Source organism: Rana temporaria, chromosome 4, assembly GCF_905171775.1.
Source record: "Rana temporaria chromosome 4, aRanTem1.1, whole genome shotgun sequence".
Classification (NCBI taxonomy): domain Eukaryota; kingdom Metazoa; phylum Chordata; class Amphibia; order Anura; family Ranidae; genus Rana; species Rana temporaria.
This window is the reverse complement of record NC_053492.1, coordinates 52563926-52580313: the sequence shown is the minus strand read 5'-3', so window position 1 is coordinate 52580313 and position 16388 is coordinate 52563926. Positions and strand designations below refer to the sequence as shown.

The 16388-nt window shown below is 44.3% G+C and overlaps 1 protein-coding gene across 4 annotated transcripts in view; it reads right to left on the bottom strand.

Moving 5' to 3' along the window:
• Positions 1 to 16388, bottom strand: part of LOC120936216 (fucolectin-4-like) — a 66358-nt gene that overhangs the window by 23338 nt on the left and 26632 nt on the right. For all 4 annotated transcript variants that reach the window (XM_040348406.1, XM_040348408.1, XM_040348407.1 and 1 more), the window contains one exon: positions 9767 to 9857. In XM_040348406.1, the coding sequence (XP_040204340.1) occupies positions 9767 to 9824 (58 nt within the window). In that variant the 5' untranslated portion in view covers positions 9825 to 9857. The remainder of the gene's footprint in view (positions 1 to 9766; positions 9858 to 16388) is intronic.

Below are 16388 nucleotides of genomic sequence, written 5' to 3'. Positions count from 1 at the left end.
ACATATATTTATACACTGTATAGCTTAGCTAGATCAGCTATTCCTATTTGTCAGGCAGTAGATTGTGCTAGCTGCAGTGTTCTAACGTGTTGTATTGCCCATGTGCTGTTTAGTTTGCACCTAAACGTACTTGTTGTTACTGCACTTGTGCTGTTTATTTGCACCTAAACGTACTTGGTGTTACTGCACTTGTGCTGTTTATTTGCACCTAAACGTACTTGTTGTTACTGCACTTGTGCTGTTTATTTGCACCTAAACGTACTTGGTGTTACTGCACTTGTGCTGTTTATTTGCACCTAAAGGTACTTGGTGTTACTGCACTTGTGCTGTTTATTTGCACCTAAACATACTTGGTGTTACTGCACTTGTGCTGTTTATTTGCACCTAAACGTACCTGTTACTGCACTTGTGCAGTATAGTTTGCACCTAAACGTATTTGTTGTTTACTGCACTTGTGCTGTATAGTTTGCACCTAAACGTATTTGGTGTTTACTGCACTTGTACTGTATAGTTTGCACCTAAACGTATTTGGTGTATACTGCAAGTGTTCTCATTAGTTTGCACATAAAGCTACCTGGTGTGTACTGCACGTGTCCTCTGCAGTTTGCACCTAAAGCTACGAGGTGTGTGTACTGATTTTGTCCTCTTCATGCTATTATAATGTCAGGAAGGACAACAAAGAGAGGCAGAGAGTCACGAGGGCAAGCAGGCTCTGCATCTTGAGGCAACAGTGCTGATGGTGGACATGGTGCATCCTCTTCAGCACGTGACCGTTGCACACGCGCGTCCTTCTTTTCGGGAGCTGGCCGTGTTGAGCCTCAACATGCAGACAAATTGGTAGAGTGGATGACCAAGCCATCCTCATCCTCATCCTCTCTCACCCAGGCTCAGGGTACTTTGTCTGGCAAATTAGCTGCCAAGGCGTCCTCTTCCCTCTGCTCAATGGCATCACTTACTCCTTCCCTAGTCCCACCATGTCCTCCTGAAGAGTCCCCGGAACTGTTTCAACACAGTGTTGGGTACATGCTGCTGTTACGACCCTGATTCTGAGAACACTCTGTCTCAAGTTTAGACTCCAGCTGTAGAGGCCTATCAGAATTAACCACCAGCTCACTCTCACTGAACTATAAGAGTATGGGGTCTATATCATCATATCCTCTGATTGGAGCAAAACATGTAGTAATAGTTTAATACTTGTTAAACTATATAGTAACCTTTGTCTAGAGCAATGACAAGGATAAGTCTTTAGTAAGTGCTTTTTGAATATATAGGTACTGAACTTGAGTCATGTAGGAAATTAGCACTCCTGATATAACATATAGAAGCAAAACCTCAATATATTTAGAGTAAGTATCTCAATAGTTAATATGTATTTCTGAAAGAGAGAGAAGGAGGTAGTCCAGACTATGGGCAACAACACTAACTATATGGCAAAATAGTCTTTAAACACAAGCAGTTAAAGAGGTAGTGTGGACCAGGTCAGTTTGCATAGTAGTAGATGGTAATCCCAATGTGCAATAATATGCTCTATATAATTATGCAGTTTAAGAAGTAGTGTGAACCAGGTCTGTTTGCACAGGAGTAGATGGTAATCCCTTTATGCAGTAATATGCTATATATCCTTATGCAGTTTAAGAAGTAGTGTGAACCAGGTCTGTTTGCACAGGAGTAGATGGTAATCCCTTTATGCAGTAATATGCTATATATCCTTATGCAGTTTAAGAAGTAGTGTGAACCAGGTCTGTTTGCACAGGAGTAGATGGTAATCCCAATATGCAGTAATATACTCTATATACTTGCGGTTAGGAGGTAGTCCAGACTGGGAAAATAAGCACAGGTGTAACGCTGGTGGTCCTTCTATCTAGTATAGCAACTAAGATCTAGATCCAAGTATCCCAAAAGTGAAGTTCAAGGTTGGTGTGAGTTGGTGGAGGGTCTCCAGGTGGCGACAGGGTCCAACAGGAATATTCCAACAACCTGTCGCCAGTGCTGGAGGTTTAAATAGCCCGGTCTCCCATGCACGCCGAGCGCCGCACACTGGAACGCACTTCCGCGTTCCAGCGTGGAGCGCAGACGTCCGCGTACCGGAAGTGACGCGGATGTCTTTGTGAATGGAGCGCAGCTGTCATATTAGGTAAAGCTGCGCTCCTAGTACATAAATTAACGCTAATAGCGTTACATACTCCCCTCCTCAAGGGGGCCCATCCGGGGCGCCTAATAGGAGATGGTTTATCAGGATATTTGTGATGGAACTGCTTAATAAGTCTAGGGGCATGAATATCTGATGATCATTCCCAGGAATCATCTGTGGGAGAATAGCCTTTCCAACGAATCAAGTATTGAATGGAAGAACCTCTCCTCCTAGAATCCAAAATTTTCTCTACTTGATATTCAGTCTCACCAAAAACTTGAACTGGTGGAGGAGGTTGTGGATCTCTGTTTGGAAAAGGGTTTGGTTTGAAAGGTTTAATTAATGAAACATGGAAGGATGGATGAATCTTCCAATCGGAGGGTAGAATTAATCTGACAGCATTATTGTTAATGATGTGGGAAATTGGAAAAGGTCCCGTGTACTGACGGCCAAGTTTCTTAGAAGGAATCTTGAGTCGTAAATTCCTAGTAGATAACCATACCAAATCTCCAATCTTATAAGATGGGGGTTTTGTTCTATGAGAATCGTAGTACTTCTTTTGTCTAATCTGCGCATCTTCAAGATTAGAACGGAGAGTATCTAGAGTATCCTTTATGGTTGATAAAAGATTCTGAACAGCAGGGACATTAGTTGAAGGAAAAGTAGACGGTAAATTATTAGGATGAAAACCATAATTTGCGTAAAAAGGTGAAAACTGGGAGGATGAACTGGAGGCGTTGTTGTAAGCAAATTCTGCATGTGGAAGTAAATGAAACCAGTCGTCTTGGAGGTGGGTGCAGTAACAGCGCAGATATTGTTCCAGTGTTTGATTTACCCGTTCTGTTTGCCCATTAGTTTGGGGGTGATAGGCGGTAGACATGCGATGATCTATTTGTAGCGTTTGACAGAGAGCTTTCCAGAATCTGGAAATGAATTGTGAGCCTCTATCTGAAATGATCTGAGATGGTAAGCCATGAAGTTTAAGAATATTGGATATGAAAGCCTTTGCCGTCTCTTGAGAGGTTGGTAACCTCTTCAAAGGTACAAAATGGGCCATCTTTGTTAAAACATCAACTGTGACCATGATGGTGTTTGTTCCATTTGACCTTGGGAGGTCAACTATGAAATCCATAGAAATAACGTCCCAAGGTCTATTTGGTACTGGGATAGAAGTTAATAGACCATAGGGAGGTTTTCTAGAATGTTTGTTGGTGGCACAGGTCTGACAAGAATTAACATAGTCCTGAACTGTCTTTGTGAGATTTGGCCACCAGTAATTTCTCTTGACTAGATGAAGGGTCTTAGTAATGCCAGGATGTCCTGCAAGTGGAGCATCATGAAGTTGTTTTAGTAACATAAGTTGCAATTTTGGTGGAACATATATCTTGTTGTTAAAAGTTAATAGTCCGTTAGACTCTTGTTGTAAACCCATAGGTAAATGAGATCTCTCTTTAGTGAGGGTTTGAATAAGCAACTTATTGAAGGTCATAGTAGTACCCAGAATCCTATTGGATGGAATAATTGAAAATGGTGGAATCTCCAATGTTTGTTCTTCATGCATACGAGACAAAGAGTCTGCTTTAGTATTTTGAGTGCCAGGAAGGTAGGAAATAACAAAATTGAATCTATCGAAAAATAGACTCCATCTGACTTGACGGGCAGAGAGAGTTTTGCAAGATTTTAAGTGTTGTAAATTTCGATGATCAGTGAGGATGGTGATAGTATGTGTTGAACCCTCCAGCAAATGTCTCCAGTTAGAGAGAGCATCTCTTATTGCTAGTAATTCTTTCTCGCCAATAGGATAATTTTTTTTCCGCTGAGGAGAGTGTCCTGGAAAAAAAGGCAACTGGATGTAGTGGTTCCGATAATGTAGGTTGTTGGGAGAGTACAGCGCCAAGAGCAAAATGCGAAGCATCTACTTCTAATGTAAAATGGTATGATGGATTTGGCAATTGAAGAATAGGAGCAGAAGTGTAACTATTCTTGAGTGTGTCAAAAGATTTCTGTGCTTCATCATTCCAAACAAAAGGTATCTTTGAACTGGTTAAGCTGGTTAATGGTCTCACAATAGCTGAAAAGTTCTTTATGAACTTTCTGTAGTAATTTGAAAAACCGAGAAATCTCTGAAGAGCTTTCCTAGTTTGTGGTGAAGGCCAGGACAGAATACAATCTACCTTAGATCGATCCATCTGAACTCCACTAGGAGTAATTTGGTAACCCAAGAAGGAAATAGTAGTTTGATTGAATACACACTTTTCAAGTTTTGCATACAAAGAGTGTGTCCTAAGCCTAGCCAGAACCCAGCGCACATGTTTGTGATGTTCATCCTGATTCTCAGAATAAATTAAGATGTCGTCCAAATAAATTACAACGCAAATATCAAGTAGATCATGAAAAATATCATTAATGAACCACTGAAAAGTTGCTGGAGCGTTACACAAACCAAAAGGCATTACACAATACTCAAAAAGGCCATATCGGGTTTTGAAGGCAGTTTTCCATTCGTCACCCGAACGGATTCTGATCAGATTATATGCACCTCTGAGGTCCAGTTTTGTATAGATCTTGGCGTTCTGTAGACGCTCAATGAGTTCCGGAATGAGTGGTAATGGGTATCTATTTTTTACAGTGATATTATTGAGGGAACGATAATCAATGATTGGTCGGAGTGAACCATCTTTATTTTTTACAAAAAAGAGAGCTGCACTTGCTGAAGAGGTGGAGTTCCTAATAAACCCCTTTTTTAGATTCTCATCGAGGTACTCTTTTAAATGTACAAGCTCTGGTTGAGAGAGGGGGTAGATTCGAGCAGTAGGAATAGGACTGTCGGGAATAAGGTCTATGGGACAGTCGTAAATTCTATGTGGAGGAAGTTTATCTGCATTAGTCTTACTGAATACATCAAGGAAATCATGTAAATATTCAGGTAGGTCATGTGGAATGGCGTCAGAGAAAGAGATGATGCATGGGGAATAACAGAACTGTTTACAATAATCAGACTGTAAAGAAATTGATTTGGTGGACCATAAGAAAATAGGCTGATGAAGAAGTAACCATGGGAGGCCTAGAACAATGGGAAAGACAGGTGAGGAAATAATATCAAATTTGAGGGTCTCAGAATGACCAGTGGCACATGTAACCTTTAGGGGAGATGTCTGAGATATAACAGGACCATGAGTTGAACTGGACCCATCAATAAAAGTGAGTGACACTGGATTTTGCTTAAACACACAGGGAATTTTATTTGATCCTACAATACTTGAATCTATAAAGTTGCCGCAGGCTCCGCTGTCGACCATTGCTTCAATGGAAATCTTTTCTTGATCCCACTGTAGAGTAAGAAGGATAAAGATATATCGATTAGACGTGGAAAGGGATGAGTCTAATTTATTAATGTGGGAAAATTTACCTTCAGAGTTTTTCTTAAGTAGAGGACAGGTAGACACAATGTGGTCTGGAGCTGAACAATAAAGACATAGATTATTGGCTCTACGGCGTTGCTTTTCTGCTGGAGTCAAAGGTCCTCTTATAGTTCCAAGTTCCATTGGAGACTCTTTTGAAGGCGATCTGAATCTCCTGAAGGAAGTGACTGGGTATGTATTTGCACGTTCTGCCTTTCTCTCACGCAGACGGCGATCGATAGTCACTGATAGGTGCATGAGGTCTTCTAGAGTATCAGGGAGCACGACGCGAGCAAGCTCATCCTTCATAGCCTCTGATAAACCCAAACGAAATTGATTTCTAAGAGCAATCTCTGACCATTGGGTCTCCCTGCTCCAGCATTTAAATTCTGAAATAAAGTCCTCCACAGGCCTCTTACCCTGTTTGAGGGTTCTGATTGAATTTTCAGCTGTTAGCTGTTTGTTAGGATCTTCATATAAGAGAGACATCTCATTAATGAAAGTATCAAAAGCTCCCAAAAGATCTCCATGTTCTTCTATGTATGTATCAGCCCACACTCTGGGTTCACCTCTGAGATAGGTAACTAAAGTGAGGATCTTTATTCTATCAGAGTAATAAGTGCGCGGACGTAATTCGTACATCAAACGACATGAACTAATAAATTGTTTATAATTCTTCCTTTCACCAGAAAAAAGTTCTGGTGGGCAGACCTTAGCTTCAGGTCTGTCTCTAGCTTGTGCATGATTGAGATTGCGTAAGGTATCATTCTGAACACGCAATTCATTCATGTTAGCAGTCAGGTTATCCACTCTTTGAGAGAGTGTAACTAAATGATTTGCAAGTTCAGCTGGATCCATCTTGAATGTTTCCCTTTTTTTTTTTTTTTTTTTTTTTTTTTTTTTTTTTTTTTTTTTAAAGGGGTTGGAATATTATGTTACGACCCTGATTCTGAGAACACTCTGTCTCAAGTTTAGACTCCAGCTGTAGAGGCCTATCAGAATTAACCACCAGCTCACTCTCACTGAACTATAAGAGTATGGGGTCTATATCATCATATCCTCTGATTGGAGCAAAACATGTAGTAATAGTTTAATACTTGTTAAACTATATAGTAACCTTTGTCTAGAGCAATGACAAGGATAAGTCTTTAGTAAGTGCTTTTTGAATATATAGGTACTGAACTTGAGTCATGTAGGAAATTAGCACTCCTGATATAACATATAGAAGCAAAACCTCAATATATTTAGAGTAAGTATCTCAATAGTTAATATGTATTTCTGAAAGAGAGAGAAGGAGGTAGTCCAGACTATGGGCAACAACACTAACTATATGGCAAAATAGTCTTTAAACACAAGCAGTTAAAGAGGTAGTGTGGACCAGGTCAGTTTGCATAGTAGTAGATGGTAATCCCAATGTGCAATAATATGCTCTATATAATTATGCAGTTTAAGAAGTAGTGTGAACCAGGTCTGTTTGCACAGGAGTAGATGGTAATCCCTTTATGCAGTAATATGCTATATATCCTTATGCAGTTTAAGAAGTAGTGTGAACCAGGTCTGTTTGCACAGGAGTAGATGGTAATCCCTTTATGCAGTAATATGCTATATATCCTTATGCAGTTTAAGAAGTAGTGTGAACCAGGTCTGTTTGCACAGGAGTAGATGGTAATCCCAATATGCAGTAATATACTCTATATACTTGCGGTTAGGAGGTAGTCCAGACTGGGAAAATAAGCACAGGTGTAACGCTGGTGGTCCTTCTATCTAGTATAGCAACTAAGATCTAGATCCAAGTATCCCAAAAGTGAAGTTCAAGGTTGGTGTGAGTTGGTGGAGGGTCTCCAGGTGGCGACAGGGTCCAACAGGAATATTCCAACAACCTGTCGCCAGTGCTGGAGGTTTAAATAGCCCGGTCTCCCATGCACGCCGAGCGCCGCACACTGGAACGCACTTCCGCGTTCCAGCGTGGAGCGCAGACGTCCGCGTACCGGAAGTGACGCGGATGTCTTTGTGAATGGAGCGCAGCTGTCATATTAGGTAAAGCTGCGCTCCTAGTACATAAATTAACGCTAATAGCGTTACAGCTGCATGAAGATGCGCAGCGTTTTGAAGGCTCCGATGATGGAACACAGATAGAGGAAGGCGGTAATGTGAGCCCAGAGAGAGGGGCTGCCCGAGAGGGACAGCAATCTGACAGTCATGTTCCCCCAGCTGCAGAGCATACTGCCAGGTTTTCGACAGTGATGAGGGAGGGGATGATGAGGTCACTGACTCTACGTGGGTGCCTGATAGGAGGAGGAGGAAGAGGCACAGGCACATCTCCAAAGAGGCAGGATGCCCTCCAGGGGCCAGCTTAAGGGCAGCACACCAACTGCATTACATCACAGAGCTACACCTGTGCAGGGCGCTGCTGTGTCTCAACATTACTGCAAAAGTTCTTTGGTGTGGGCCTTTTTTGAGACATGTGCATCAGATCGCACCATTGCTATTTGCAACATATGTCTCAAGCGTATCTCGCGTGGCCAAAACATCACCCGCTTGGGCACCACATGCTTGACCAGACATATGTCGACCTGCCATGCAGTTCGTTGGCAAGCATACCAGAAAGACCCACACCAAAGAGGACCTCCCCTTGCCCCTCATCAGCTGGGATCTCCAACCCCACTATACCCTCAGTCCTCTCTGAAGCCTGCACTGATAGGACTGAAGGTGTAGAATTAGGTGTGTCTCAACCTAGTACTACATGCGGGCAATCTACTATCGGTACACCGAGTTCAGATTGTACCAGCCAATTTCCCTGCCCCAGCTGCTGCAGCGCCGAAAGAAGTACTCTCCCAGCCATCCACATGCCCAGCGGTTGAATGCTAGCTTAGCGAAATTGCTAGCACTTTAACTGCTGCCTTTTCAGTTAGTAGATTCTGCCCCCTTCCGTGAGTTTGTGAAATGTGCGGTACCTCAGTGGCAAGTTCCCAAACGCCACTTTTTCTCATGGAAGGCGATTCTGGCTCTCTACCGCCATGTGGAAGGCAATGTCCATGCCTCGCTGGACAGGGCGGTCAGTGGTAAGGTGCATATCACCGCTGACTCATGGTCCAGCAGGCATGGACAGGGACGTTACCTCTCTTTCACGGCGCATTGGGTGACTCTGCTGGCAGCTGGGAAGGACGCAGGGCAAGGTACAGTAGTGTTGGAGGTTGTTCCGCCACCACGCCTCCAAAAAACTCCTACCGGTTGTGACACACCTCTCTCCTCCACCCCCTCCTCTTCTTCTTCCTCTGTGGCCTCTTCCTGTGCTGATGTGTCCTCGGAACCAGCCGTGCTCCGTAGGCGTACGAGGGGCTACGCAGGAATGCAGGCAAAGAGATGCCATGCGGTGCTAGAGCTGATGTGCTTGGGAGACAGGAGCCACACTGGGGCAGAGGTTCCGTCAGCTCTGTAGGGGCAGGCTCAGAGGTGGTTGACACCACGCCAGCTTAAGCCAGGAATGGTGGTACGGCTATGTGGGCAGCGGTGCCACGGTGCCACTCTGCCGCTTTTCAACGCTATTTTGGTGAATGGGTAAATGTACTTACTAAAATGAAGGGGGTGAGATCTGGGGGAACCCTTGTTAAAGGGGACTTCCAGATCCTGATAAGCCCCCTGCCCAAAAAAAACACAACCACAGCCAAGGGCCTGGTGTGGATTGGAGGGAAACCGCATGCTGTTTTTTTTAAACATATTTGTATTGCCGGCAATGGTATTATATTGTTGGAAATTTAAATGTGTTTTTTTTTTCTTTATAAATGTCAGTTTTTCTGCAACAGGTTCTAAACACAGTACAGATGCACCATTTTACAGGCAGACTAAGGGGACCGCCCACGCACTATAAAGGAATTTTTCATTTTTATTGTTTCACTTTAGGCATCATTAAAATCATTGCTAAAAATGTTTGCATTTACAAGTGTGCCCCACAGCAGTAGCCTTTCTATGGACAATAACTTGCATATAAACCTTCAAAATGGACCTGTTCGGAGCTGTTCGGCTCCAAAATGTTTGGAAGTTCTGTTTGCGAACCGAACTGGGGATTGTACGGCCCAACTCTGTTACTCGCTAAAGTTCTGCAGTTGACCTATGTCTCATATTACCATATGTGTCTATATTTCATGATTTATATGTGGTCTTATATAGGATTAATAAACTATTACAACATTAATGTCAGCCTAATATAGCCAAATTCCAAGCAGGCAGGACTTACACTGAGATGAAACCACACAGAGGATCCCCAAGAAGGCAGCAGTTTGTAGAAATATCATTCTCACGATTGCCTAGGTTTTACAGAAATTCACCTAAAGGAAAATGTAGAGAAAGTTAATAAAATATAGGTGTAAAGGAAAATGTAGAGAAAATTAATAAAATGTAGGTGTAGAATAAAACAGATTTTTATTTGCTGTTTGATTTTAGAATTCTTAGGTTTGTGTAGACATAACCATTACAAATCAATTCATAGAGCATAGGAATTGTCCAATTATAATAAGTCCTGAAGGTGCAGTTGCAAGTAAAGAACACCCTCAGTTGTGTAGTGATGTCGGATACACCCTTACTGCCTTTGAGGAGCAACTTGAGCATGACTGCGTGCTTTAGCCACAGATAAAGTAATACACACACTTGGTGATGAGGCACTGTGCTGATCCTATTCGGGGAGGGCTATGCAAATCCTCTGGTGTATTGGGACCTAGACGGCTTGTATCGGCAGGGGCCAAACCCGGGCTCTCCTCAGCAGAGGCGGCTTTGTGAGGCCTTAGGCAAATCTGAGATATGAGGCCCCACTCACGCCCAATCGCCCATAATGGGAAAAATAATTCAAGCAATAAAAATTAACTGTATAAATTGCATATATTAAGCATTTTAAATTCTATGAACTATGCATTCACAGTTTATAGAATTTTCTCTAACCAATACTTTAAGCAAATAAATATATATTACATATATATTACACGCATATTTGTCCATTTACATGAAGGTCAGGTTAATATAACCCAGCCTGTACAGAGTTCCCCCATATATCAGAGTCTGCAGGATTCCCCCTTACAGCGCAAGGGAACTCTGATATAAAGGGGAATGCTGTGGATCGTGATCTAAGGGGGAACCTGCAGACTTTGGTGTAAAGGGGAACTCTAATGTAAGGTGTGGGGGTGCAGGCTGGCGCTGGTTGTCCTTAGGCAGTCTCAGTGTGTTTAGTCTGGGTGATCACCCATGAGAGAGATCTCAGTTACAGCAAAATAAGACACACACGCGATGTAGCTGAAATCATCTCTGGTTTTAGTGATAATACTACTAAGAATATATGCATTACAAAAAGGGGAAGGGCCATATTATCTAAACAATATGTGATTGGCTAATAGAGATTTTTCTATTCATTAAGCGAGACACCTGCATGAACTAATTGGGGAAAAAGGAGTAAAGTATCACATAGTTGAAGTTGAAGATAAGAGTGTACAAAGTTAATTAGTTTTAACAATTACTAAGGACACCTGTGAAAATAATAAGAAGGAAGATACATTTGTCCAATTATTAAAGAATGTTACATGTGTAATGTTTTGTTCAGAGATAAGAATTAACAAGCAATTATATGTATGCAAGGCCATCTTAGAATTCTACTAACAAGAAAGAAATAATATTCACTTCGAAAACCTCTTAACATCTTAGGCCCCATACACACAAGAGGATCCATCCGCTGGAATTGATCCGCGGACCGGCTCCAGCGGATAGATCCCCTGGTGTGTACAATCCAGCGGATCTGTTTCCGCGGATTTTTATCCCCTGGGATGGATTTCCAGCGGATAAAAATTTGAAGACATGCTTTCAAATCTATCCGCTTGAATCTATCCCAACGGATTGATCCGCTGGTCTGTACAGACTCACCGGATCAATCCGTCCGAATCAATCCCCCGCATGCGTCGTAATGATTCGACGCATGCGCGGAATTCCTTATATGACAGCGTCGCGCACGTCGCCGCGTCATCATCGCGGCGACGGCGCGACACGTCATCGCGATGGGATTTCGGCGCGGATTTCGATCCGATGGTGAGTACACTCCATCGGATCAAAATCCTCGAAAATCCTCGAGAGGATTTATCCGCGGAAACGGTCCGGTGGACCGTATCCGCGGATAAATCCTCTCGTGTGTATGGGGCCTTATAGTATATGTAACAGTTAAGGAAGCACCCTAGCTTCAGAACATTAACCCCTTACATAAGGAAGCTCTGGTGACCAAAGATTACCTTTATATCAGAGTCCACTGCATTCCCCTTCACGTCACAGAGTTCAAATTTGCATTTAAAATGGGAACTCTAATGTAGAGGGGGCTCTGGAGCACCTTCCGTAGAGTTGGAGAGTCGCAGACATAATACAGTAGATGGCCGGAGACTGCAGACATGATACAAGAGATGGTCAGAGACTGCAGACATGATACAAGAGATGGTCAGAGACTACAGACGTGATGCAAGAGATGGTCGGAGACTGCAGACATAATACAAGAGATGGTCAGAGACTGCAGACATGATACAGGAGATGGTCAGAGACTGCAGACATGATACAGGAGATGGTCAGAGACCGCAGACGTGATACAGGAGATGGTCAGAGACTGCAGACGTGATACAGGAGATGGTCAGAGACTGCAGACGTGATACAAGAGATGGTCAGAGACTGCAGACGTGATACAAGAGATGGTCAGAGACTGCAGACGTGATATAAGAGATGGGCAGAGACTGCAGACATGATACAGGAGATGATCAGAGACTGCAGATGTGATACAAAAGATGGTCAGAGACTGCAGACATGATACAAGAGATGGGCAGAGACTGTGCTTACATACTACAGGAGAAGATCAGAGACTGCAGACATGATAAGTGCAGCCACTGTACCCATCAAGTGCAGCCCCTGTGCCCATCAAGTGCAGCCCCTATGCCCATCAAGTGCAGCCCCTGTGCCCATCAAGTGCAGCCCCTGTGCCCATCAAGTGCAGCCACTGTGCCCATCAAGTGCAGCCACTGTGCTCATCAAGTGCAGCCACTGTGCCCATCAAGTGCAGCTACTGTGCCCTAAATAGCAGCCACTGTGTCCTCAATAGCAGCGACTGCGCCCTCAAATGCAGCCACTGTGCCCATCAAATGCAGCTACTGTGCCCATCAAATGCAGCCCACTGTGTGTCGGTGTGGCTTTCCCCCTTAACCAGCCACAATGGATGGAGTAAGGATGGGATTGAGGGGTAGGGGGATGGATAAAGCTGGGATGGGATCGGGGGGAATGGATGGAGCCGGGATGGGATTGGGGTTGGGTGGATGGAGCCGGGGTGGGATAGGGGGTGGATGGAGCCGGGGTGGGATGTTGGGTGGATGGAGCTGGAATGGTATGGGGGATGGATGAATCTGGGATTGGAGAAATGGATGGAGCTGGGGTGGATGGAACTGGGATGGGATGGGGTGGATGGAGCTGGAATGGTATTGGGGTGGGGTGGATGGAGCTGGGATGTGATCCGGTGGATGGAGCTGGGATGGGATTGGGAGTGGATGAAGCTGGGATGGTATGGGGGAGGGATGGGGATGTATATAGATGGGATAGGGGGTGGATTGGACCAGGATGAGATGGGGGGGTGGATAGAGATGGGATGGGGGTGGATGGAGCTGGGATGGTATTGGGGTGGGGTGGATGGAGCCGGGATGGAATGAGGGTGGATGGAGCTGGGATGGGACAGGGGTGGATGGAGATGGGATGGGGGAGGGATGGAGCTGGGATGAGGGTGGATGGAGCCAGGATGGGATGAGGGGTGGATGGAGATGGGATAGTATGGGGGATAGATGGAGCTGGGATTGGATGGGGGGGTGGATGGATATCCTCTCCCCCAAAATCACTCCAAGTGAACTCTTTGCTTGTCCCCATCCCTCACCCTCTTCTTCATCATCATGCCCCCCTCCCCTCCTCTGTAAGACTCACTTTTAAATTACTCAGACGGTGCACTCACTGCACTGTGGGTGTGTGTGTGTCAAGCAGCTGGGGAGAGATGTCGGCAGGCTGCAATGCACAGTGGAGTGGAGCTCGCGGCGTGCGGAAACAGAGACACCCCACACAAGCCGCGAGCATTGCAGGACTCTGATTCGCCGGGACTCTGGATCACATTGCAGGACGGTCCCGGAGAATCATCGATGTTGTGGTATGGACAAATTAGGTGGCCGCGGGGCCCCTTTGGGGGCGAGGCCTAAGGCGACCGCCTAATTTGCCTAATTAGAGAGCCGCCTCTGCTCCTCAGTATTGGAGGCTGGCACTTGGTCGAGTCAGAAGGGTGCCCCTGGTGAGAATGGGTGCTGCACTGGTCTGGCTGGAGGCTGGGTCATCCCGGTGTTTTGGATAGGATTGGTGTGGTCTCTGTTGCTGTCAGCATCCGGTATAGGAGCTGTCACCCTGTCTTTGGGCAGGTCGGGGGGGTTGCCATGCAAATCCACTGGAATGATGGAGGCCTGGAAGGCTAGTATTGGTGGAGGCTGTATCTGGTGTCTGTGGCTCTCCCCGAGAAAACCACAAGGGCTCTCTATCTGGCAGGGACGGAGGTTGCACTGGTCTGGCTGAGGGCTGGGCCTGAAAGAAGCCTGTGGTGCATGTAACCCTGGAGTGGCAGTCCAGGGGTGCTGTACAATCACTGTGAGTGAGGGTCACTTTGATTTATTGCACCATGGTCACTGTACCATATACACGCTTTTTTTTCTTCTCACCTGCCTACTGGGCTGGAACCATAGGAATTTTATATTCCTGGCTGGAGGGCTTGGCCATTTCACTGCACAATGGACACCTTTTACTTCCCTCTACACTCCCTTCTCCCCCACTTTCTTTTTATTTATTCCTTTGTTTGTCACTTTTTTGTTTGTACACAGCTTTTGTATGTGTGAGGGGGTATTAATCCAGGGGTGTTGTAGCTTCACTGTGAGTGAGGGTCACTTTGTGTTAAAACCGAGGTCACTGCACTACCACACACTTTTTTTTACACCTGCCTCTTGGCTGGGACCAGAGGAATTTTTGATTCCTGGCTGAAGGGTCGGCAATTGTATTGCACTGCACAATGGTAACTTTAACTTCCTCTCTCCACTTTCCTCCCCTACTTCTTTTATTTATAGCCCATTTTTTTGTCTCTTTTTTTTTTTGTACATGGTTTTGCACATGTGACTAGTAGGGTGTAGATTGCCCTTTCTCATGGGGGAGCCCCACCTAGTACATGGTTGGGTCTGTGTCCTCCAAAGAATGGGGTCCATATGGTTTCGGCCAGAGGGACCAAGTATAAGTACCTCAATCCCCATCTGGAGTGTAACGTCCCGAGGGATTAGAGTTAATGTCTTTCTTCTTTGGAGGACTATATGTGCATGTTTTGTGTATCACTCTTTATGCGTATGCACTTTTTTTTGGCACCGAGTGGAGTTTTTGGAGTGTGTTCACACACCATAGACTTTAAAAAAAAACACCTTGGTGATGGCCAGGTATAAAGCATTGAAATGATGGAGGTAAACTTGCTTTTTGATTTTTGGATACATAGCCTTTAGGTGGTGATTAAATTGTATGTAAAACAAAATCCCGTTTTGGATAGACTAGGGAAGCATTAAAACCTGTGCCAGCTCCTTTTTTTATTAACTGTCTGTGACGAGACCCTTTCTCGCCCGGTTCTGCTCTCCCGACACTCCTCTGCTTCTATTGGATCAGCTTGCAGATTGCAACGTCTGATGGTCCAGTCATCCAAGGTTCCGGGATCCAAACTACAGCTATGTGCCGTTCAGACCCATTAAGAACAAACACCAGGCAGGCTGTATGTAAGTTCAAACAGGACTCTTTATTTTCAAGTACACAGCACACTTTTATACAGAATTTGGAACATCCCACCCCCAACAACCGCTTTCCCATTGGTCAATTGTAAAGTATATGCAGTCTTCACTCAGGTCCTCCTTGACCATGCAAACGAGGACTTGAAATAGTCAACAGGGATTGGTCCAATAGCTTGGATAGAAAGACTTGTGTATTGAGACAGAAGCCCCAGGGGGTAATCAATGTACACAATAACCCGGTCTACTTAATTACTACCTCTGAGAGGTTACAATCCTTTAGACAATAGAATGCTAATTCAATGCTCCTGACAGGAGACTTCTGACCTTTAGAACAATACAAAGTCCCTTAGCGTAAACACATACATCTTCAAACACACATAATAGATTCAATTAACCTTCAATCCACAATTCTAGCCAGACGGACTGTCTCCGACAGATACCCACACCTGATAATCCAAAGGTTTTAACACAGGGTTATCACATAATGGAAATGTCTCAGTATAGCTCAGTAACCACCCCAGTACTCCAAGGTCCATGACACTGTCTATTTGGGGAGGTTTCCCTTTTACTTCTCCTACTTTCTACGAAGTGAAAGGAATTTCCCTCTTAGACAGATATCACCAGAATAAGCATGCCCTTCTTGGTCACCTAGTGTCTTGATTTTGGCCACTATATATGAAATTTCAGAATTTATTTGTTTTAACTTAACTTTAGAATTAACTTCTAATATCTTTGCAAGCCACCAAAATTTGAATTCAGATCTTTCTCAGATGCTTTCTTGTCGGTTTCAAGATTGTGCTCCAATTGTATTTTGGAAGTATAGCATCCTATATTTCAAAAAGAAGGGTTACCCAATTGACTTCACTGAGGAACAGTTTATCTCTCAAATGGACTTGCCCCATAAAATTACAATTGACAAGGTGAAGCAATCTGGGAACACGGACAGATTTGTAACCACATATAACGACAAGTACAAGTCTATCTCTAATGTCATTAGTAAGCATTGTATAATTTTAA